Raw genomic sequence first — 22,721 nt, forward strand, 5'->3', positions numbered from 1 at the left:
ACGGGAGGGAACCACGACTACGAATGGATAAGCGCAGTTAATTATACGAGTCAAATCACCACACGAAAAGACCGCAGCCCGCGCCTCACCTTGCAGGTTGAGCGAAGAAGAAAGACAGCATGCAAACCGGCTGTTGCAGAATTCCACGAAAGGCCCTCAGCCCGCGCCTTGCCCACCAGACTGACCGAAGAACGGGGTGGGCCACGACGAACGAACCAGATGCCGCCGGATGATTTCTTTCCTTTACAAATTCCAAACCAGTTTCTTTGAGGCGGAGTTACTGCGGATTATGGATAGCATGGGCGTGGTATCGCAACGGAGTCGACGATGGTGATTTGCTGCTGGACAGTCTTCACATTCCTTAGTCGACTCGCCTAGGGAAGACGACGGGATTAAAAAGAGATACTTTTCGAGAGTGTGGACAGAGGGTCCTGATGTGAAGTGAGACGTTAACTTGCTCCTGCATGGAGTGGGCTTCCGCACTAGAGCAGTGTAACTAAGTTAAATAAAAAAATTTTCTTTCATTTTCTGCAACTTGACGTAGTCGTCGATGGGCTTGGTGGATTCCATGCCCGGCTGAACGCCACCCTAGCCGCACCAATGTGTCGACTGTGCAGGTGAGGTAGAAGAACATTTCTGTCCGGGGCATGGTGCAGCCTGTCGATGCGAAGGAGGCCGCGTTGCGGAAGAGAAGTGGATATTTGCAGTAACGGACAGTGATCGAAAAAGGGTTGTAGCCAAAATTTTGACAAGGCGTCTTGCTTTCGTCCGGCAACAAATCCTCTCCTTGGCAGCCATATTATGTAGTAGCTCACTCATCCCCAACTCTCAATGGGGAAGCAGAATAAACGGGTGCATAAAATAGCACGAACCCGCTTGTTCACCTCTCCCATTGAGGGCGGAGGAAAGTGCGTGAGATATGTAAATACTGCCAAGGACAGCAGCTGTTGCCCTCACAAAGACAAGTCGAAATGTTGGCCTGAGCTCTTGTTCGACCGTTGTTCGTCACTGCAAGTAAAAACGATAGAAGCAGTGATTATCAGCCTCGGCCTCTAGGGACTTAAATGAATCCACCAGTGCACTAAACACCCTATGGAGCTTACTTGCTGGCGAAGCTTCCATAATGAACCATGCATGGCCCTCTTCCCTCACCAAGTTCACCAAACAGGTCTCGAGACATGATATGAGCATATTCTCTGCTCATATATATGTGTGCTTTGGAAAAAAGTCGATTTTCCCGTAAACATGACGTCAAGCTGCCAGAGTTGTTTCTAGGGAAACGTGATATGCTGCAATGTGCTCATGATTATGGATGACGCAATTTCATTCGTCATTTCATTTCATCGCCTCATTTCACTACGCATATCGCATCATTGTCTTCTACTTTGTTTCTCTACATATGGAAGATACTTCATTATTTCGACCGCTATAATTCATTAGTTGGCACTTTCATCTGCTCGATAATCAAGAAAGCACCAACACCACTACCACTTCTGCTATGCACTGCTGATGCCTTCTAGCAAAGCAGCAGCACATTTCTTCCTTCCTACACTAACGATTCAACCTGCTCAAACTTCGCGCCTAAACTTGCGCCGCGGGAATGTTCTTAGAAGTTATTAAAAGCAATCTTTCTACGAACAAAGTTTTCATAAAACTACACTTAAGTTTAAAAATTGTCAAATTTTACTTATTTTACTTTTAGTTTATGTTTTTGTCGGATAAATAGTTGAGTAAGCGCGGTCCAGTTATTGTTTACAGTCACCTCCAAAAATGGCGTCCGCGGGTTGCAAAAAACTGAAGTATAGTATTCACAAATGCTCAAGTTACACGGGATCTTACTTACCAGAGTAAGCACGCTTTTATAAGTACTCTAGTAACTTTCAGCGTCGTCTTCAAGGCAATGACGCTTAATTCGCAGTGTTGACATGCGTGTAGCAGTTCATTCAAACTTGGCTGGCGTCGTTCATTCACTGCAGGACGGAAGCTACCGTTTACAAGCAAGCATTTCCATCTGCATTTTATTTCACTTTTGCCTTTAACTGACGTACCTTTGCCACTAACTTACCCTTAGAGCACACTATGCAACGTTACCGTGGCTACCGGTGCTTTAGTCAGCTGCGCGTTTGTATTGGGTTCAACTGTCTTACCTCCACTTTATGTTGCCTTTTAGAAACATACTCGTCGACAAGCCAGGTGACCAGTATTCAAGATGGTCTTCCGATTCCAATTATCCTCCCCAGGTCAGTGAACTGATCATTTCAAGCTGCGCGCTTTAATTTTCAATGTTTGTTTTCTAAGATTCGCGCTGGGTCCCTTACCTGCACGCAGTATGTTTAAATCTGCAACGCAAGATGGGGCCCCGCATACTTTCAGTATTACGCACGTACTATCGTAATCGTTGTTTCGAATCACCTGAAATAATCTGCTGTCTTCGTACATCCTGCAGTGCAATTCATTACAAAGTGCGAAAAAGTAATAATGAACTTTCCTGTCTTTATATAAGTATCAAAACACGTCCGTTTTTTATCTGCTAAGGTCAGCTGCGGACTGCACGTGATGTCTTGTAATACCGTCGTATAAGTAAATTTGTTTGCTGAAGTGATCAGCATGGTAATAAAAGATGTGCCTTTCGTTGCAGCGAGGAAGCTGAGGATCACCGTCACCTTTATATATATACAAAGGTTTATACGTTTCTTGAGAAACTAGAAAATTTTTAACTGTAGCCAGAATGGTACAGCCTTAGTAATATATAACCTTAGTCATGCATTAGAGACAACATCGAATCTTTTACCCTAATTTGAACAAGGGCCGTTGGGGACAGCGATTTCCTTTGCTTTATGGTAATCAGTGTTCTAACTGAACAAAAGTACAGTGAAGGACGTTGCGCATTGGCTTGCATGCTGGTTCATTCTTTTAGTGCTTCTGTGCCAATAGTCAGGGGAAAGTCTTTAACATACTTAATTTTTCTACTTAAGGGAGGGAGTGTTGGGTGTCATTTTCGTTGTACTTTTCAAAAGGCCCCATAAGAATGCTATCCAACAAACTAGAGGGCTAGCTGGCCATTAGTGAATTCGCTAGTCTTCATTTATATGCCTATTTTCAAGTCTGTAGGAGTCTCGGTTCATGCTGCAATTTTTGCTGCGTGTGTGGATGGCGCCTTCGTTGAAGTAGCATGCCCTCATTCTGTGTCTGCACAATTTTTGTCACAGTTCCTGATCCTGAAGCTGGAGCGGCCTGCAATAGTTCATACAATAACTTTTGGCAAGTACGAGAAAACTCACGTGTGCAACATGAAGAAGTTCAAGATCTATGGTGGGCTGACTGATGAGCACATGTTGGAGCTTCTTGACAGGTATGGATCTCCCGTACTTGTGTCATGCACTGTGTTCACATCTGTTATGTGCAGTTACTGCATACATCTCTTTTCTCACTTGTCAGCGGACTCAAGAACGATCACCTGACGGAGACATTCACCCTTAAGCACACCATCAATGGCAACCAGTTCCCTTCACGTTACATCAAAATCGGTAATGAGAACATTTTTCTCCCACAGTTTGTTTAGGTTTGGAATCCACCCAGAATTGGCATCAGATGTAACTGATGATTTGTCAAGTATCATGGTTGTTCACCTTGCATATATTATAGGCACATTCATACAAGTTTATCAGGACTGGGCCTTATTATGTTGTGTTAATTCATTGCTGGCATTGTATCAGTGGAAAAGCACTGAGAAATTTCGGATGCTGTTTTTTTACATTGTGTTCTTATTAACAGTGATCACCACTTGCACAATGCTTCTTGGAATCCCGGCCACAGCAGCCGCATTTCGATGTGGGCGAAATGAGAAAACACCCGTGTACTTAGATTTAGGTGCACGTTAGAGAACCCCAGGTGGTCGAAATTGCCGGAGTCCTCCACTACGGTGTGCCTCATAATCAGAAAGTTTTTTTGGCACGTAAAACCCCAAATTTTTTTTTTTAACAATGCTTCTTGTGGCAAAAGACCAACTCGCATGATCTTCTGCTTCTCACATCCTTCCACATCCAAAGGTTCTGATTCTTTGTAACCTAACAACAAATTTTAGAAGCTGCCAGGAGAGCCTACTTAAATGTGAGTTGTATGTTGCACACTAATGACTACGAATAAAATGCTTTCAAGGCTGCTGGTTATAAGCAAATAAATTGACATGCCCTGTGCTGCATATTTAAGTGCTATAGTTGGCATGCAGACATCACAGAGTTGCGCAATAGCTTGGCCTTCACAAATTATGACACTGCAGGGAGCGTGTTTCAGTTCTAGCTCTTGGCAGCTTCTTGTAATGTCTGATACCTGCTAATGTAACCATTATTTATATTACTACAATCCCCTCTTTTGGGATTTCTGTCAGAGTGGTTCATAAAAAATACAATAGTAAACAAAATTTCACAATCAGTGAGACAATACAAATTGGGAGCAAGCATATGGCATCACAAAATGTCTAAAGTAGTTAACCTAAACTAGATGAAACAACACACTGAAACATCTGAGATGGAACATGCTGCAAAAGATGAAAATGTTGCAGTGCCCATCCAATCTTGGGGTCCCAGTTTCAACTTCAGCATATGGCATGTTGAGCTTCAAGGAAATGAAGACAGGGACCTGGTGACGTCTTCGCTACGATGGTTCAGCACGGTAAGTTTCTTCTTTCCTCTTTTATTACACAATGGATAGCACCTGCCAGTGAAGGCTAAGAGCATGTTTATCATGCAATCATCTTGTTTGGTCCAATGTTTGGACACACAGTGCACAGAAGCACTCACAGGTAGAAACAAATTTGAAGAAGTCATAGCTGAGTTTCTGAAAGTTTTAAAACCTGTAACAGGATGCCCTTAGTAATTTTATGGCACTTATGTCATTAATCCCAACAAGACGAAGGGCTCACGAGAAGATGCAGACAAAGTGATCAGCAATTAATTTGTCCGGTTTAACATGCCAAAACTGCACTGTGGTTTGTGAGAGATGCCATATTGGGCGAGCTTTGGGTTAATTTCAACAACCTAGGATTCTTTACCATGCGCTGAAATCAATGCGCGCGAGCATTCTTGCGTTTCGCCCCCATCAAAATGTGACCGCTAGCTAACCGGGTATCGAACCTGCGACCTCATGCTCAACATCACAATTGATGCTGCCAGTTGATGTAATTGATGACATTAATATTTTAACATTCAGTAAGGTTGCCTCTGCCATCTCAATGGAACAAGCAGCGGCAATGCAGAAATGTACTTTCACGAGTCTCACAAGGTCAAGCTTGGCCTAGCTGTGCCACCGATTAATATGTGTACGTGCATCTTTGTGAGGCTTGTCACTTACATTGGTTACATATGCGTTTCAGTACCGGGAGAAAGAGGCCATCCGCCTGTGCCTCAAGCACTTCCGGCAGAAGAACTACTCAGAGGCCTTTGAGTCCCTACAGAAGAGGACGAAGGTGCAGCTGGAAGATGCACTGCTGACCAAGTTACATGATCTCTTGGTATGCTGGCTCCACACAGTAGACATGTTGTCTTTTGCACTGCTCTTCTTATCATCTCAGTGAAAGGTTCGGCAACTGTTGCTGACGTTAGTGTGTCGGTGAAACAAATAACTTCAGTCGTTGATAAAATTGTGATTTATTTGCCATTTCAAAACCTCTGCAAGGTTCCTAGTTAATGAGGTGCATGGATGTTGTCAGCCTTGAGTGCACAAGGTTTAGGCTATCCTGCATATCAAGAGACAATATGCAAAAGTCTGTAAGCAGGCTTTCCCACAGAGCTAACTACCCCTAAAGGGACTGACAACGAATTTTCATGGTACCTATCTTTTTTAATGCAATGGAATGCTTACCAGTCAGAGTGTCTAATGATGAAGTGGCAACATGGAAAACACCGTGGAACACTTTTTATCAGAATTTTCAATCTGCAGTGAGGATGTAGTTGTTCACTGGACGCATGCTGAAAACCGTGGTAGGTGAGCGTATAATAGCGATTATATGGCGGAATTTGTGAGAAGCAGACGACAAGTGCAGCTGTAACTGTGAGAAGGTATTAGTTTGTCTGTCAAGTCAGTGTTCCTGTGATCCATACTTTCTAAAGTGCAGTATTTCTGCGATAATAGCTGCATGTTTTCGTCGTTTCTTGTCCAACTGCTTTGGTATTTAACCAGTCAAAACGAAACCAGTCAGATCAAAAACGAAACACTTTTACATGTCATATGCAGTTCAGTGTGCTGCCATATCCATGCCTGCATTTTTGATTTCCGAAGCATAGAATAAGTCCAAGTATCTAATAATATAGTAACTGCAATTTGAAGCAATAATTATGTTGTGCTTAATAATAGCCGACTTGCATGCAGTAATCTCATAGACTGCATCCGCGGTACCAAGATTTCGCTGCCAGGCCTCGCCACTTACTGATTTTGGGACTTTCTTTGCAAATTTAAAATTATAATTCCTGCTTAAAATTGCAAACAATCATGCTGGATTCTGTCACTATAAATCATGGTCATTTCATTTCCATCAATATCTCACAACACATTCTGGCCAGTTGTCATTCCCTTTAACAAGATGGCCATGTTCCCGCTAACAGTACTGTTAAAGCTGAGACACGTTTTGAAACCATGGACGGTGCCAGGAGTGATGTGGCCAACCTGCATGTTGGTACTTCAATTAAGGCTCTAGCCTGAGGTCCATCATCTTGGTTGCATCGAAGGTGTGTGGAGAAGCGCACTTGCAGGTTTTGTATATAATCTATTGATAGCTAATAGTGGCCTGTAATGGCAGCTGATTGATTGTTCTAACACTGTCGAGATCCACGGAACATTACATATGGGAAAAGGCATCGCGATTATGTTCAAACATAAATAGTAAATAAAGATGAAAGTTAACAGCATTTTCTGTTTATAGCTTCATAAAGCTTTTGCAGTCACATATTGCTGTAACTATAGTATTGAGGGGATAATTGTTCTTCCTTCATGCTTTCATGATAAATAACACAGGGTGTGTCACATAGCCGATTCCGAAAGCTTATGGGACACAGGTTTCACAAAAAAATATGAATTTTCAAGTAGTTTAGACATACAACATGTATAAACATGCAGAGTATCGCAGGTGCCATCTGCCAAGGTACTGTTTACAGCTATTAATTTCGAGATGCATTTCCAAGCTTTGCGGAATTTACTCCCCTACACGTGTGGATCCAGTTGTGCTTGTTCGATTGTAATGTAGTTACGGTTAAGCAGGATTCTGAGAGCTTGTTTTCTTAAAAAAAAAAAAAGCATACTAGAACTTCCACAAGAAGAAAAAGATTGGGTGTCCACTGCTGCTTTCATTCATGCAACATTAATAGACATGTGGTTTAACAAGGCCAACTGTATGGCATCGTCACATCCTAATCCAAGCCATTAAAGAGAGATTGAATATTATTGTCCCGTACTGCAGCTTTGAAATGGTCAAGTGTGTTATGCGGTAGTCGAATCTGGATATATCGAATTACTGCATACATAAAACAGATGCAACATCCCCTCTACAGTTGTAACATAGCACTGTTCTACACACATTAACGAGATAGTGCTAATGAGCCCGTGTCGCAGAAAATTTGGTGTGCCACGTTCGGCCTCGGGCATTGTTTTGGCAAAAAGATTTTCAAACCACGCATACCCAGGCCCTCCATGTGACGCAAGGAATTGACTGAACTAATTAAATTTCTCAAGCTCAAATACGTGGAAAAATCGTAAACTACGACTTGCACGCAACCTACAGACATGATAGTCCTCGGATTGTAAATTGAATATACAAGAAAACATAATTCTATTACACGAAAACTCAAACAAACCCCTTTTCCAGCGTTTCTACAATACATAGACCAGCGACAGCGTCCACCATTTGCGCACGCCAGCACGTAAATAGCTCGGAGTCCACAAAGCGGCGTGTGCCCGCTTCCTCGAAACACTTTCAGATGGCACTCGCCTCCACGACATCGCAGCTCATGCAAGAGGCTGCGTTTCTACCAGAAAGCCCGCCTTTGTGTACAGTGCTCGCCGCAAGCATTTCCTGGTAAACATTACGGTTACATACGCTGTAGTTGCCGGGAAGCATGAGGAGCAGTCGGGGATCTTTGAATGCTGTCGGGTTCCAGTCTTAAAGGTGCAGCTTGAGCGTCCTCCAAATTTTTGAACACCCATTCACCACCATATTTACTATATCGAAAACTGTGCCCCTGCAAGTGTGCTTCTCCTAATGAAAATTCGATCACCTCTCGCGTCATCGAAAATATTCATGCTGACAAAACTTTAATTTTGGCTGATGCCATCAAGGCATTGAATGTAAAAGGCATTACGTGCCATGGAAGGAAAATGAGCGAGGTCTGTCCCTCGAAATGTAGAGAGCTCTTGCATCAAGGGTCTTATTGGCGCTTTATAGTTCCTGATTTCGTTTAGTAATCTTAACCGCATCACAGCAATGTAATGCGGTGAAGCGTAATAGTAGTGGAAAGAACTAACTGCCGTGCGGTGAAGTATACTACCTGCGGCCGTTCGTTATGGGAAAGAGGATTGCCACGCTGATTCAAGAATGCAAAAGGCACCTTAGTTCGATACGCACATTGCACAAGAAATGGATGGGTCTCAATCTTTTCTCTGAATGGCTCTCGGCACGGAATCGGGGAATTCCCGCTTTTCACTTTCTCGCGAGGTTGTCTAAGACATGCGGAGTGTTCAGATAAGCTTCAGATAGGCATATTTAAATTTCGAATTCTCAATATATCAAACTATTTTTGCAGTGTCCTTCAAATTCGATATATCCGGTTTTGGCTGTACCACTAGCATAAGTAGGGAACAAAGTGGCAAGGGAGAGGTTTAAGCTCATTAGTTAGTCACGCAATTAGTGTTGTTAGTTAGCAAGAGTGGCTGGGGACTGTTTGACCTCCCCATTTCTAATGGTTACAGGTGCAAAAAGGTGACTTTGCTGCCTGCGAAGAGCTCCTGGAAAAAGCAGCAAATGGTAAGCAAAGCACATTACACACTACAGTCAACTCTCGTTACAACGGACCCTGATAATCTGACTAAAATGTTCATTTTATCCGAAGTATGTAATATCCGAAATTCCTCACTTCCGAAGCTTAGCTTGCAATGTGTAACAACGTTATTGCAAAGAGTGAGTGACGAACGACCAAAGTAAAAAACAAACAAAAAAGTTGTGGTTTCGCCCAAAAGGCGAAGCATCGATTGTGATAGCAAATTAGCAGACAGCTATGCGAAGTAAGGATAGTAGTTTTATTGGCCGTATGAAGTTGTAAACATTGGCTTACTAAGTAAACTAATAAGCGCCGTGTCACACACGCACAGGTAAACATGAACACATCTCACTCGATGACCACGGAAAATCGCTGTCAATACGTTGGAGTGAAGAAGCATGGCAGCAACAGCGAGCGAATTGACCTTCGTGCTGTCTCTCGCTTCCAACGCGGACTTAATAGAGTGTTTTAGTTGAGCGTCTTTACGGTACGCTCCGCTCCGAGCTGCCCCGCTAAACCACAGCGGAGCGGCGGGCGATTTTCACGTTTTAGTTATACGTTTAGCGTAGCGGACCTTTCGTAGTTGCAGTGCCCCCTGGCTAAATTCAGGGTAATGAAAGAAAATAAAAACACTTTATGATCACTCTTATACAGTAAAACGTATATATGTATATATATAACTTATTTCTCCATGAAGTACCTAGACGTGCGCTTGTGATGCGTTACCGGTCCATTTTATCCAATGGAAAAGAAAGCGCCGTCTTGGGGAACGCCACGTGTTAGCCAGCGCGCTTACCTTCTGCATCCAATCCAATCCGTTCTGACGCCAACGCTAGCCAAAGTGCTGCGCGGCACGCTCCGCTCAGGCAGCTTCTTAGCGGACCGTGTTCTTCGCTCCGCTAGCCCGCTTACGGCTAAGCGGACGGCGCATGCGCATTCGCGCTTCCGCTCCGCTTAGCTGCTTAGCGGAGCGTAAACACGCTCAACTAAAACACTCTAATGTCGAAAGCACAGCCCATACGAAGCTACTGCACTGGGCGGACTTTGTCCCCATCACAGATCGCTTTGAAGATGAGGCCCGCGTAAGCGCGCACTTTGTCCACATCACAGATCATTTTCAAAATACGGCGCCTGCGCGAGTGCGCACTTTGTCCACATTGCAGATCGTTTTCAAGATACGCCGCAGGTGCATACTTTGTCCAGATCGTTTTCAAGATACGGCGCTGCGCGCCCACACGGCCGCACCGTTATCAGCAGCCACCGAAGTTGAACCCCTCCTCTTCCCCCCCATGTGTCTCACGTGTGAAAGACGGCGCGCTTCTACTGCACTTTCTTCCCTCCCTCGCACACACAATATTGAGCCGCAGTCGTGGGCTGACCTTTGTAAGTCAGTTGCCAGCCGATGTTGACACGGCAAAAGTGCGTTTTATATGCCCAATTTTCACAAAAATTGCCACTAATTTTGTCCACTGTAGCTGGTGGTTCGCTGTAGCACAGTCCATTAGAAGCGAACTTCATTGCATTAATAAAATAAGTAGAGCAAACTAAGGATGAAATATTGTTAAGCAAATGCAGCAATATGGTCCGTTATAACCGAAAGTCTGTTGTTTGTGTGTCCGTTGTAACAAGCGTAGACTGCTGAATCAGTGTTTGATTTACCTCCGTGTTTAGGTGGAAATCTCATTAGCTGCTTTCTGCCAGGCCAAGTCAAGTCACAGGCTTTATTTCTGCAGCTTCCTGTTAGCAATCAGAGCTTCCCACAATGACATAAGAGAAGTTTCCTGCCCTTTCTTTCTGGCATGAATGCTTCGTTCATTTATGCTTCCAAACATAGTGTCAGTCCCTCAACTGTCTCGTTTGTTAACACTGCATTTATAGTCTTATTGATCGAAGTATCTGCAGAATATTTCACTTATGTATCTTTTTTGTTCGCTTATGTTCGCCTATTCAAACACTATTCATGTACCGCCTTATTCATGTACTGTACTAAGTGCCGAAATACTGCTATTGACTTGTTTCTATTTTTGTGCTATATGTATTATTGGAATACTATGTATTGTACCAATTGTTTAATTGCTGCTTTTGTCCCACCCTGTAACAGCCAACAGGCCAACAGTATGAGTAAATAAAAAAAATCATGTTGATAAATTTGAGAGTCGCCGACAAATGATATGGTTTCATGCCACGAACGTCGACAGTGTTTTCTCGACGGTATGAATTAAGCGAAGCCAGCCACCCTTTTGCGTGCACTCCGCCCCCGCGGCTGATAGCGTCGTCCACACAGTGATGCTATCAGGAAAAGCGCCAGCGGAGGGGAGCAATCGAATGCTTCATCTGCCTCTCGCTCCAACGGGTCACTGAAACTCTATAGTTCGTTCCATACATAACAGCCAACACTGTGGAGGCTAGAGAGACTTCTTGCAGTGGGCTTCGTTTGCACTTGGATATAGTTCGTTTTTTTTTTTTTTTTACAGCAATTGTGCGCAACTGTATTTTATAAAGGCTCAGTATTGAATGAAACAAGTTTTAATCCTTAGAAACAAACACGCTGTGGTATACAGCTGCTAATGCGTTGTTTTAGATCGCTTTTATTTGTGTTGTTCTCTTTGGGTATTTTATTTGCAACCCGTTGCCAGGAGCCTCACGTGCATGCTCACACAAACGAACGCTGTTGGTGTGCAACGAAGCATAGATGGAACGCACAGAATGATAATGTTTCTTGACCGAACTTCTTGCGTAGTTTCCTCGGCATTGACTGCTATGTATGGAACGGAGCATGGATTACACAAACTCCAATACTAAACGTGCGGTAAGACATGTTACATGGTGCTGCGCTGTCTTGGCACGCCCACTCTTTGCACATGCGGCAGATTACCTCAGGGTGTGTGGCTAGGTATGCGCTCAGCTGCGCTTACAGCCATGGGCAGCCACAGCTGAGACAGATGCAGCATGCCAGAAATCGAGACTCGGCGCGCTAACTTTCCCGCACTCAGCCATGCCCCCTCCCCTCCCCCCCTCTGCCCCCTAGCGTGCACTTGATCATGTTACTGGCAGGAGCGACCTCCGATCCCTTTCTTTCCCTTTGCTCCTGTGAGAAGGTGGAATTCGTGAAGCCGCCATCTTTCTAATCTCATTCTCACACACTTTCACTCGCACCTAAAGCATAGTGTGCAGGGTGCGGTAGAATCTTATAGCACTTTAACTTTATCCGGAATGCTATGCAGCTCCACTTCGGGGGTGGCTCATGTCCCGCACAATTTGAAAGGTGCGTTTGCAAGCAGCTGCTTGTAATTCAATCATTTGACCATCTGTCCCTAAAAGTTTCCATTTATTGTCTCGGCATTCCTTTGTGGTGGCAGTGAAATTTCGTTATATTGAAATCACATACAAACACACTTCGTTATATTGCGGTTCAAAATACATTGTGCTCTATAAACAAGAGGTTATGAAAAGTTAAATGCTTTGTTATATAGAGAATTTCATTATATTGAGGCTTAACTGTATATGATGCTGCTGTCATGGCCTCAATGTATGATACATTAATAAACTTCTTTTACCTTTCCTTGAACTGTCCATAGATTGTTTGCTCAAAACTGAAGTGCTTTTTGGTGTGCTGTGGTGGTTTCCCACCATACCAGCTAGCCCAGTTGCCAACAATTTCATTGGGTTTGTATCTAACAAGTCATGCGCAGTTTTTGCAAATGAACTTTTGACAGCTTGCAGCATGCCTTGTGCATGAAATGCTCAACAGCCTCTTTCTTGTTTCAGAGGGCGTCTTTAATGAATACCTGAAGAACGAGGAGTACAGGCCCAAGTGGACACCAATCCTTTGTACCGACAAACGTATGTCTACATACATGACTTCTTTTTAGGTGCAGAGCATTTGAGGGGTGGACTCCACCTGGGAGCGTACTGCAAGAGAGCATAACACTGCAAGAAAGAAAGTTTATAGTCTTAGCATTTCTGTAGTGGTTGCTTTGTTTTCTGCATCTGTTGGTTTGCATACACTGATGAACAGTGGCTGAAAAAGGGAAGCCCTAGGCTTAAGCCGTTTTGGCAAGGGAACTTGACTTGTCTTTGTCAAAGATGAGTCCTTTTATTAGAACGTTGATTTCAGCGTGAGGCATCCCTTGTTCACCCACACTTATTTGCCCATTCGAGAAGCCTCGGCAGTAGTCGCAGTTCTTTCAACTTCCAGTCGGTATTTTGCTTTAGTGTGTGTAGTGTGTAGGTATAGCTGTAATGTGTAGGTGCAATGCAATTGTTGTTCGTGTGTTCGCCCTGGGCACGCCCCTCCATAGAGACAACACCAGCAACATGCTTCAAGATGCTTACAGTGTTGCATACGAGTTATTCAGGGGCTAACGACGGTAACACAGCAATGCTGCCAACTAAAGTAGCTGAACTTTTTGACAGTGTGTCGGAGGATGAGACCTTCAGTGACTTCAAGTAAACTGCAATAAATATCATGTTGAATTCCAATGGCAGAGTCGGAGCAAGTTTTTCTGCTCGTTTCGCAGCAAGTTTGTTCCAATGGCAGAGTGAGGGCAGGAGTAAGGTGTTCCAATGGCAGAGTCGGAGGGGATTCAGAGCGGGAGTCACTCCGTGGAGCAGAAAAAGATGCTCCGCCAAAATCGGCGGAGTGGACCGGAACTCTGTGTGATGTATTTCCTTTACCACGTTTGTCTGCTGGGAGGCGCCACTGGTCACAACTCGTGAGGAAGCAGGAGCTGCTGCACACTTGGCGAGATATCCATTCCGCACTTTTAAAAAAACAACAGGTGAACGGCGCTGAAGAGACAAGTGACCGGTGCGGCGGTGCTGGGAGCAAACAGTGGAAGGAAATGACAACACGCAAGGTATTCTGGGTAACTCTGTGATAGAACTTCCGCTTCCGCCTTGATCCGGCGGCACAGGTTGTGTTCCACTCGCGGATCTGGAGGCGTTGCTCTGCACCAGAGTCAAGCGCTCGCTCGCGGAGTCCGGCGGCTGCTCCGACTCCGCCATTGGAATTCAACATCAGTTTCCTGCCCCTAAGAGGAGCATTGGTTCAAGCTTCATTCTTCTAGAATTTGCAGCTCGTAGAAGCTTAGTTTACGAAAATTTGATGCTCTAAAGTGTACAAGCGTGCGTAATCACGTTTCATTGTGCCGGATGAGTTAATATAGGTGCGTCTTATGCATAGCTGTGTCTTATATACCAGTTTTTTCTTAGAAAGTTGCGTAAAGTAGGGGTGCATCTTTTACAAAAGTGCAACTTGGGCACCAGAAAATACGGTAGTTAAAAAAAGGCAAATAGAGGCATGTTGTTGCAAAGTGCATGTTGCCTCGCAGGCATGTTCATGCCATCTGGAAGGCAATGCACAAGGAATTTGGTCTTATTTCATGTTTTGTAGACGCATTGTCTGAACTTGCGTCTTCAGAAATTTGCAAGTGTTTTCACAGTTAGACTAAAGAGACATCTATGTTTTTTTAAGTCCTTGGTAGCTTGCAATGTTCAAGATGTTTCTCAGAAAATGGTTTGCCAGAAAATTGCTTAGCACAAATCCAGTTTTGGGCCACAGAAGTGGCCACAGTATCAAGCTTGGCAGTGGTAAGGTGCTGCCATTGTAGATTCAGCTATCGAAAAAAAAAAATGAAATGCCAGTCTATTGAACCTATTTTGTGAGGGTAGTGGAATTTAATTTGCATGCAGGCATTTTGTTCCCCTCGTTTATGATGTCTCAATTCTCACAATATATGCTGTTGCATTTCTGGCTTCAGCGGAAGGCAAGAATCGTCCTGGAATGCGTGGCGGCCATCAGATGTGCATCGACGTGCAGACAGGTAACATAATTATTAACGTGACTTTTCGTCTTCATATTTTCCTGTCGTCCACATATGTGCATCTTGTTAAACTGAGCCCTTCCTGTATGTTGAGTATTTTTATTTAGTACTTAATTGGTGTATCTTACTTCCACTGTCAAAACCATTAGTCCCCCCCCCCTCTATTTTTCTATTTTTGAAAGTGAGCATTGTCGACAGTTCACTGACAAATCCAACAATATTACAGCTGAGGCCACATTTTCTTTCTGAATATAGCGTCCAAATAAATAATGCTGTTCTTTATTATGTATTTCCTAATTAGGCAGCAAGGATTATCTTTTGTGCCTTGCCATGACACACTGTAGCAGACAACGCGTGGGGTGTGCCATGCATGCCCTCCTTGCAGAGAAAGCTGGCACTGAGCAGTTCCAGCCGTAACAAGTTTAAGCTTGTTTGCGAATTTGGTGCCAATTTGTTTGGCATCCTGTTGCACCATAACAAGTATTTTTCAGTCCTCACTCTTGCTAAGTGTCATCCTTTTACATGCATGAAGCATGTGGTAGCAGGTGTGATTGGCCCAAGGCAAAAACCAAGATGTGATTGGCACACAGCTGTTGCTTGTTCTTGCTCCCTCTGCAGAAACACTGTACCTGTTTGGCGGGTGGGATGGCGTGCAGGACCTTGCAGACCTGTGGTCGTACCAAACATCGACGGGCGTGTGGACGTGCTTGTCTAGGGACACCGAAGCTGAGGTGAGTGCTGGCCAAATGCCATTTGAAGAAGTACTGCATTCTGGAAGTCTGCTGTGGAAGCAGCAATAGGGGTGTGTGCCTTGTAAGAACCCACCCACAAGGCTCAGTTATGTAAGCAGGAGCACCAGGTGTACATCACTCTTCCAGCTACACCGCTGGCTTTTTCATTCTAAGGTTTTGCACCGAGCTTGCTTTTCCTGGTGTGTTGAGTTCAATAACACGTGTTACTTGACTGTTTAATTCTCAATAAATCGGAAATGTGGGTCTTCTCTCAAAAAATGGCCATTTCACTGCAGTGGTATAGTGACGCCATCTGTCACCACTACTGCGAAACACACACACATCAGGCAGCATGTTTCACTGTAGTTGTGACAGATTTGTCGCGTAGTACTATCAGCACGCTTGTAACCTGTTGTGCAGAAGTAAAGGACCTCCAGTGCCAGTTTAAGAGTACATTTTTGCCTTGACCAGAAAACTATTGCTGTAATTTCTGACATATTCATGGCACAGGACTACTGCATGAGAAGCAAAGAATGGAACCTGCACCAAGATCTAATGCAGAATCACAATCCAAAGGTTGGGTTCTATTACTATTGCACCCTGGTGTACAGTTGGTCCACTGTTAAAAACATTTAACGCAGGAGTGCAAGACACATGTTAATTTTTTTTTTTTTTTTTGTCAAGTGTTCGACCTATCCTCACTGCAAAGAATCTGCCTTGCTGGGCTACAGAGCTCAGTAGTTACACTGAACGATTGGATGCTTCCAAGAAGGACCCCTGAATACTGCAAAGCTATATATGACAGCTTGCTGTTCTACTTACCGTAATTACTTGATTGTAATGCGCCCTCGATTGTAACGCGCACCTGTTTTCCATGACCAAAAGAAAAGAAAAAAAAATGCCCTCAATTGTAACATGTACCTATTTGCCGTGACCTGAAAAAAGAAAAGTCCTTTACAGTACCGTTCACCTCATTATTTCATACAGAAATACAACTTTCTCTCATTTGAAAGAACAAGGATTTACTCCCAATGCACTAAAGTTGCGATAAATAAAAAAAGTCGCAGTTTCGCCCGGAAGGCGAAGCATCGATTGCGATAGTAAATTAGCAGACAGCTATACGAAAAGTAAGAATAGTAGCTTTATCGGTTGTGTAAACTTTTAAACATTCACTTATAAATTAACAAGCATGGTGTCATGCGAGCACAACACATCTCACTCAATGACCACGGCAATTTTTTTATCGGAACGCTGGGAGTGAGAAAGTGCAGTATAGCGGGAGCGAGCGATTTGACCTTTGTGTGGCCTCTCACTTCAATGTAAGCTAAGCAACAAGAACACAGTGCGGTGTGCCTAGATGCGTAAACTGTGTGATGCCTAGATGCGGCCCGATTTTCGCCCGTCTCCTCACAGCTGATCACATTCCTTTTAATTGCGGCAACGTGAGGAACACTTGTCGTGTCTTCGCAGTTGGCACTTCCATGGTGATAGAGCAAATGCAGAAAAAGGGAAGGCGGACGTTGGATGGTGGACTAGCCTAAGCACACATACTACAGCACGTGAAGGAAGCTACGGCAGCTAGGGTCGAAGTGTGTACAAGGCGGCCATCTTGAAATTCCGATGGCGATGTGGTAACACAGATTTAGGGTCATACTTGATTCTAACGCACACGCAGTTTTTGGGCCCGTGTTATTGTGTAAAAAGTATGTGTTAGATTAGAGTAAATATGGTATTAAGGAGCAAAACAATTCACCTAATCTAGGCATCTCACCGGAAAAACCACTTGAGTTGCCTTTTAATATATGTACAATTCTTTTTCAATTAATGAACGTCTTTCTCTCTCTCTCTTTCTCAAGTGCTCAATCACCCAACTCTGCAGAAGACAATTTGTGGTTGCTAGTGCTAGCACCTTTCTAGATCACTGTGCAGTGTATCGGCGTTCTGAGATTTCACTGTTTCAAAGTAGTAATATTCTGAAGCATAATTGGATATTCTGAAGTACAGAACATACACTTGCAAACTAAGTGCCAGCAAAGTGAGAGCTGCAGACTTGCGTGTATCAGAGTGGGCCACTTTGTATGTTTTAAACAACCAGCACATTGCTGCAACTATGCAGCCCACACCAGCCAAATTCTGCTTGTTCATAAGCTCCAGTCCTCTCTCTCTCTCTCTCTCTCTCTCTCTCTCTCTCTCTCTCTCTCTCTCTCTCTCTCTCTCTCTCTCTCTGTGCCTTACGGTGGTGGTGGTGCAGGGTGGCCCCAGCGCACGTTCCTGCCACAAAATGTGCCTGGATCCAGAGCGCAAGAAGGTCTTCACGCTGGGCCGCTACCTTGACTCCTCTGCGAGAAGTACAGAATGCCTCAAGGTGAGTGAAATATTTTGAGAAGTTGAAACATCACCTTTTCTGTCCACCTATGTCCACTTAGTTGTTTTGCTTTGAAACATTTTGTCTCTGCATGATTGTCCTTAAATGTTTTGTCGGCATATACCTAGTATTTTGCATAGTATAGTGAGTGCTATTTTGATTATTTATTAGTGTTAGTCCACATCTGTGCCGTTGAGCTTGTTAATTGAGGGTATTTGTTTGCAGTGTGCTTTTGTTTTTCTTAGTTATATTTCTCACTGACATTGCCATTTATTGAAGGGATTCGAACTAGCCAGTGGCAGGGGAACCTGATGTTATGACACAATTACATCTTGTAATATGTCTAATGAAGAATTAATGAATAAATAAAATCACCACATCAATATTAATTGATGACATTGTGTGGACAGTGCAGAAAACAGAAAAATGCAGTTCAAGTTGCAAAGAGGAAAACTAGGGGAGAACTTTATGTTTAGTGCAGGGTAGGGCTGAATGAATAAAGCACGGTCTGATTGTTTTCAATTCCAAGAGAATGAAAAGTTTGTTTTGAATAAAGCAGCATTTGAGCTAAATGGCAGCTCTACGGGTCTGGGTGGGATGCTTGCACACGACTAGTACCTCTAAAATTCAGGCTTAAGAGCCGGTGATATTTAAAGGTGCAATTTCATTAAGGGGATCTCGGACAACAGCGCCCTCATGAAATGTGTCCCTTGACTTGTTATTGCAAACATAAAGAGCATGGAACATGCGAGCATATTTCACGGTTGAGGTAAACATTGAAACCTTCACATTGTAAGTAGCAATACTTTTATGCTGCCGTGTTTGTTGGTACCATGAACGCTACATAATGCTGTAGTTCTTTCTGGTTTTCGTCTTATCCAAACCCCGAGCTATGAATGGTAACGCATCATTTTGAAGCACTCCTGGATTTTTTTAAAAACCAGTTCGGTTGAGGTAAATGCTCTTACGAGTAGGGGTGTGCGAATATCCGATTCATGAGTCTGTATCTAATATTCGATTTCTCGAACATTGGTACCTTCGGTGAATGACCTGGCCGTGGTCGATGCCCTGACGTGTGCCGCGTTCCCACGGCGCACAATCTCTATCAGTACAAGTTTCGTCCAGGTCGACGATACCAGTTGAAATGATTAACGCGACACAGGCAAAGAAAACTGGAAAGCAATACTTTATAAGCAATAGAAGATTGGCATTAAGCAGAGCGTGGCCCATTATTAAACTGAAAACCCCATTGGTATGTAGGACAATTTCACCATTTCTTCAGCTTCAGAGGGAAAAACAGCACTCGATTCTATTTGATAGACATTCCATCAATAAAAAATACCTTCCAGACCTTTGTATGCAAACTGAGTTGTTATTAGTGCTGGCATACTAATTTGGTATACCCTTTGATAAGAGTTGATTAGGTGGAAGCTTGGGCGAGTTGTTGATTCAATATCAACATGTTTTCACAGCTCAAAAGACGAGGACTGTGCCTGTGTTGTGGACAGCGCCTGGGATTCCTGAGCATACTATGCAGCACTGTTTCTTGCACAAAATTTGGTGGCATAAAAGCTTGTGTTAAATTTTCTCATATTCAATATTCAATTTAATATTTAGCATTTATTTCTTCATTCAATGCAATATTTGATTAAAAATCTACTGTTCGGTATTTGCACACCCCTGCTTATATTAATAAATTAGAGGACACACAGTTTCCTGTGGGTTTAGTGTACTTTCTTTAAGCAGAAATTCTGGTAATATGAGCTGATGTCCAAGAACCCTTGTGGGGTTCTCATCCGTGCTCTTGGGACAAAGGAACGACAACACAGTAGTGCAAACAATCACAAGGACATTTATTTCACCTTTCATAGACTAATGCCTGCTACCCACAAAATATGCCGATGGGCGTGCAACAAATCGCGGAAGTCCGACTCACCGCAACCGAATAATGAGTGAATATGTTCGCCCCATGCTGGAAACCAACGCCTGGTCATTCGCGCATACTGTCACGCGAACTGCGGTGCGTTCGAACGATGGTGTTCGTCCATTCTGGGGTAGGCGACTGTCTTGCAGAAGCATAGATCAGCGCACGCACAGAACGTCCACGCCGCTTGCCGACCCCGAGCCAAAGAGGAAGAAATTTCTCCTTTTTGCGCCTCAGTAGCCTTGCCGTTAGGTGGCGTTAGCAGAGCAACACTCGTGCCATCTCTCATACTACCTTGCAAGCATACCGACTGCTGCAGTAAAGCCACGCGGCAAAGCCGGATTACAGGAGATGGGAGCCATGCGAGAAAACATATCAGGGGACGTGTGAGAGTCGTGCATCCCCACATCCCCCCAACCTTAAATCACTACATATTCAGGCAAAACATGTCACACAGTCTAACATCAACGCATGCTTTGCGAACAAGGTAGTACATGCAACAGTGGCCGCGCCGGGGAAATGTCCACACGCTGTCCATAACATGCGAGCCGACATTGTCCTTGGATACACCGCTAGCATTCGCTGGTCAAAGCAGCAGCTCTGTAGACTTGACGGCACGATTCCAGGCCAGGACTCTGGAAATGGCGACGCAGTAGTCGGTACGAGCAAGCATCGCTCGCACCCACGCACCCTGCTGGCGAGAGCCACAGTAGCTGTTGGTGACCGCCGGCTCTTTTCTCTGCCGCCAAGGGTTGCGAGCCGGATACTGATGGCCGCCGAAGTCGCTGCGCCGAGGTGGCCACAGCATCACCATTGCCCGGCGTGGCTTGATCGTAGTCCGGGGCAACAGCGCAGACAATGTGCAGGTGACAGCAAACCGGGGTGACCCCACTCATGCTGCATACAGTCAACACACTCGGCAAATGCTAAAGTAGTGCAAGGGAAAGAAATTCTGCATGCGCATCGCCCACGTGGTACAGTGTTCAACTCGGCTAGCAAAAGATTGGGCGGCTACTCAGATGCTAAGTTCACGTGAACGAAGCTCACTTCCTTGAGTCGCACGAGTAATTTCAATTCGTGCGAGGCTAACTAGAATGAGGGAAGCAAAGTGCAACACCTCAACACCACGGTCCACCAAGTTATGTCCCCCCACGTGCAACAGGCAGCTTCGCAAAGCCTTAGGCTTAAAGCGTCGCTACCCCGACAACAACTGGCATCCAAAAAACAACACCCAAAATGGGCGTAAAACAGGCAGCCGCGAGGAGACGTCAACTCTGTTAGGTGGTCCTACCCTGCTCGATGCACACAGCATCCGAGTTGACGGCGCCCACCGTCCCAGACGGTGTCGAAGCACCCGGTGCCAGGCCACAATACCAGTCAGCCCGTACCGGCAACCGTGGCCTGCGGCCACCCGACTCCCAGAGCCGCGACTTTATCAGAGCCAAAGAGATAGAAGAAGCTATTTACATAAGAAATTTGGACCGGCCATGAGGCTTCGATACTCACTTGCTTCAGGCGTGCCTGTGCCCCGTGGGTGCTAAGCCTTGCTCTCCCAGGGTGTAGACCACGTGGCTCTCGTACCAACAAATGTCATTTAAAAAAATCATTAGCGAAAAGGCTTAGCATGTTGAAAAGTTCAAACACAGTACAGACACTGTTGCCTCGCTCAATAAAGCTTGCCGCTGACGCTAGCAATCAAAATCCACACTAGCCCTACGCTTCGCTTCAAACAAAGGTCTCGAAAGAAGCAAAACTGTTAAATCTATCGTCCGATGCCCCAAGAGCCCCACGTTGGGCGCCAGATGTGGGGTTCTCACCCGTGATCTTGGGACAAAGGAATGACAATACAGTAGTGCAAACAATCACAAGGGCATTTATTGCACCTTTCATAGACTAATGCCTGCTATCCGTGTTGCTATCCACAAAATATGTCTATGGGCGCGCAACAAATTGCGGAAGTCCGACTCACCGCGATAGGATAACGAGAAAATATGTTCGGCCCATGCTGGACACCAATGCCTGGTCGTTCATGCGTATGATCACGTGAATGGTGGCACATTCCTATGATCACGTGAATGGTGGCACATTCGAACGATCGTGTTCGTCCATTCCGGGCTAGGCCTCACGAGACGGTCTCGCAGAAGCATGGATTGGCGCACATGCAGAACGTCCGCGCCATTTGCCGACCCCGAGCGAAAGAGGAAGAGCCTTCTCCTTTTTGGGCCTAAGTAACCCAACAGTTAGGTGGCGTTAGCAGAGCAACACTTGCGCCATCTCTCGTACTACCCTGCAAGCATACCAACTGCCGCAGTGAAGCCATGCGGCGAAGCCGGATTACAGGAGACGGGAGCTATACGAGAAAACATACCAGGGGACGCATGAGAGTGGCGCATCCCCACACCCTTTATGTTCACGTACACTTGAAAGCAAAGTGTGGTGCTACAGTGACGATGGCGGTAATAAACATCTGTAGCAGTATTTGGCATCTGATAACCAGCTGTGTTTATTTACTTCTAATTTGTCCATGGTACTGTTCATGTTGAACATTCCATAGCCTCAGTGTGCCTCAACTAACTAAACACCAACTAAACCACGATGTGAAAGCTTGGCAGCAGAGCATTTCTTACAATTCTTGGACATTTACTGTCGTGTGTGCATTAATGCTGAAGATGCTTTCATTTCAGAGCGACTTCTATGTCTACGACATCGAGAGGAACAAGTGGACGCTCATCACGGATGACACTGCGGCAATGGGTGGCCCAAAGCTCATCTTTGATCACCAGATGTGCATGGATGTGGAGAGAAACACCATATACGTCTTTGGGGGCAAGATCCTCACTAGGTGAAGTAAAA

The 22,721-nt window shown here is 44.7% G+C and overlaps 1 protein-coding gene across 2 annotated transcripts in view; it reads left to right on the plus strand.

Moving 5' to 3' along the window:
• The first annotated feature begins 1,740 nt into the window (after nucleotides 1-1,740).
• The window catches only part of muskelin (muskelin 1), a 36,149-nt gene continuing 15,168 nt past the window's right edge, over nucleotides 1,741-22,721 (plus strand). Inside the window, exons 1-13 of one of the 2 annotated variants that reach the window (XM_075696404.1) lie at nucleotides 1,756-1,847; nucleotides 1,977-1,997; nucleotides 2,171-2,240; nucleotides 3,210-3,352; nucleotides 3,439-3,527; nucleotides 4,562-4,671; nucleotides 5,372-5,509; nucleotides 8,956-9,010; nucleotides 12,792-12,866; nucleotides 14,786-14,848; nucleotides 15,467-15,579; nucleotides 17,831-17,944; nucleotides 22,553-22,710. In XM_075696404.1, coding sequence (XP_075552519.1) covers nucleotides 1,771-1,847; nucleotides 1,977-1,997; nucleotides 2,171-2,240; nucleotides 3,210-3,352; nucleotides 3,439-3,527; nucleotides 4,562-4,671; nucleotides 5,372-5,509; nucleotides 8,956-9,010; nucleotides 12,792-12,866; nucleotides 14,786-14,848; nucleotides 15,467-15,579; nucleotides 17,831-17,944; nucleotides 22,553-22,710 — 1,226 coding nt within the window. In that variant the 5' untranslated portion in view covers nucleotides 1,756-1,770. Of the gene's footprint in view, nucleotides 1,848-1,976; nucleotides 1,998-2,170; nucleotides 2,241-3,209; nucleotides 3,353-3,438; nucleotides 3,528-4,561; nucleotides 4,672-5,371; nucleotides 5,510-8,955; nucleotides 9,011-12,791; nucleotides 12,867-14,785; nucleotides 14,849-15,466; nucleotides 15,580-17,830; nucleotides 17,945-22,552; nucleotides 22,711-22,721 lie in introns of both variants that reach the window. The other variant, XM_075696405.1, reaches the window with a different exon arrangement.

Source organism: Dermacentor variabilis, chromosome 6 (assembly GCF_050947875.1).
Source record: "Dermacentor variabilis isolate Ectoservices chromosome 6, ASM5094787v1, whole genome shotgun sequence".
Lineage (NCBI taxonomy): Eukaryota > Metazoa > Arthropoda > Arachnida > Ixodida > Ixodidae > Dermacentor > Dermacentor variabilis.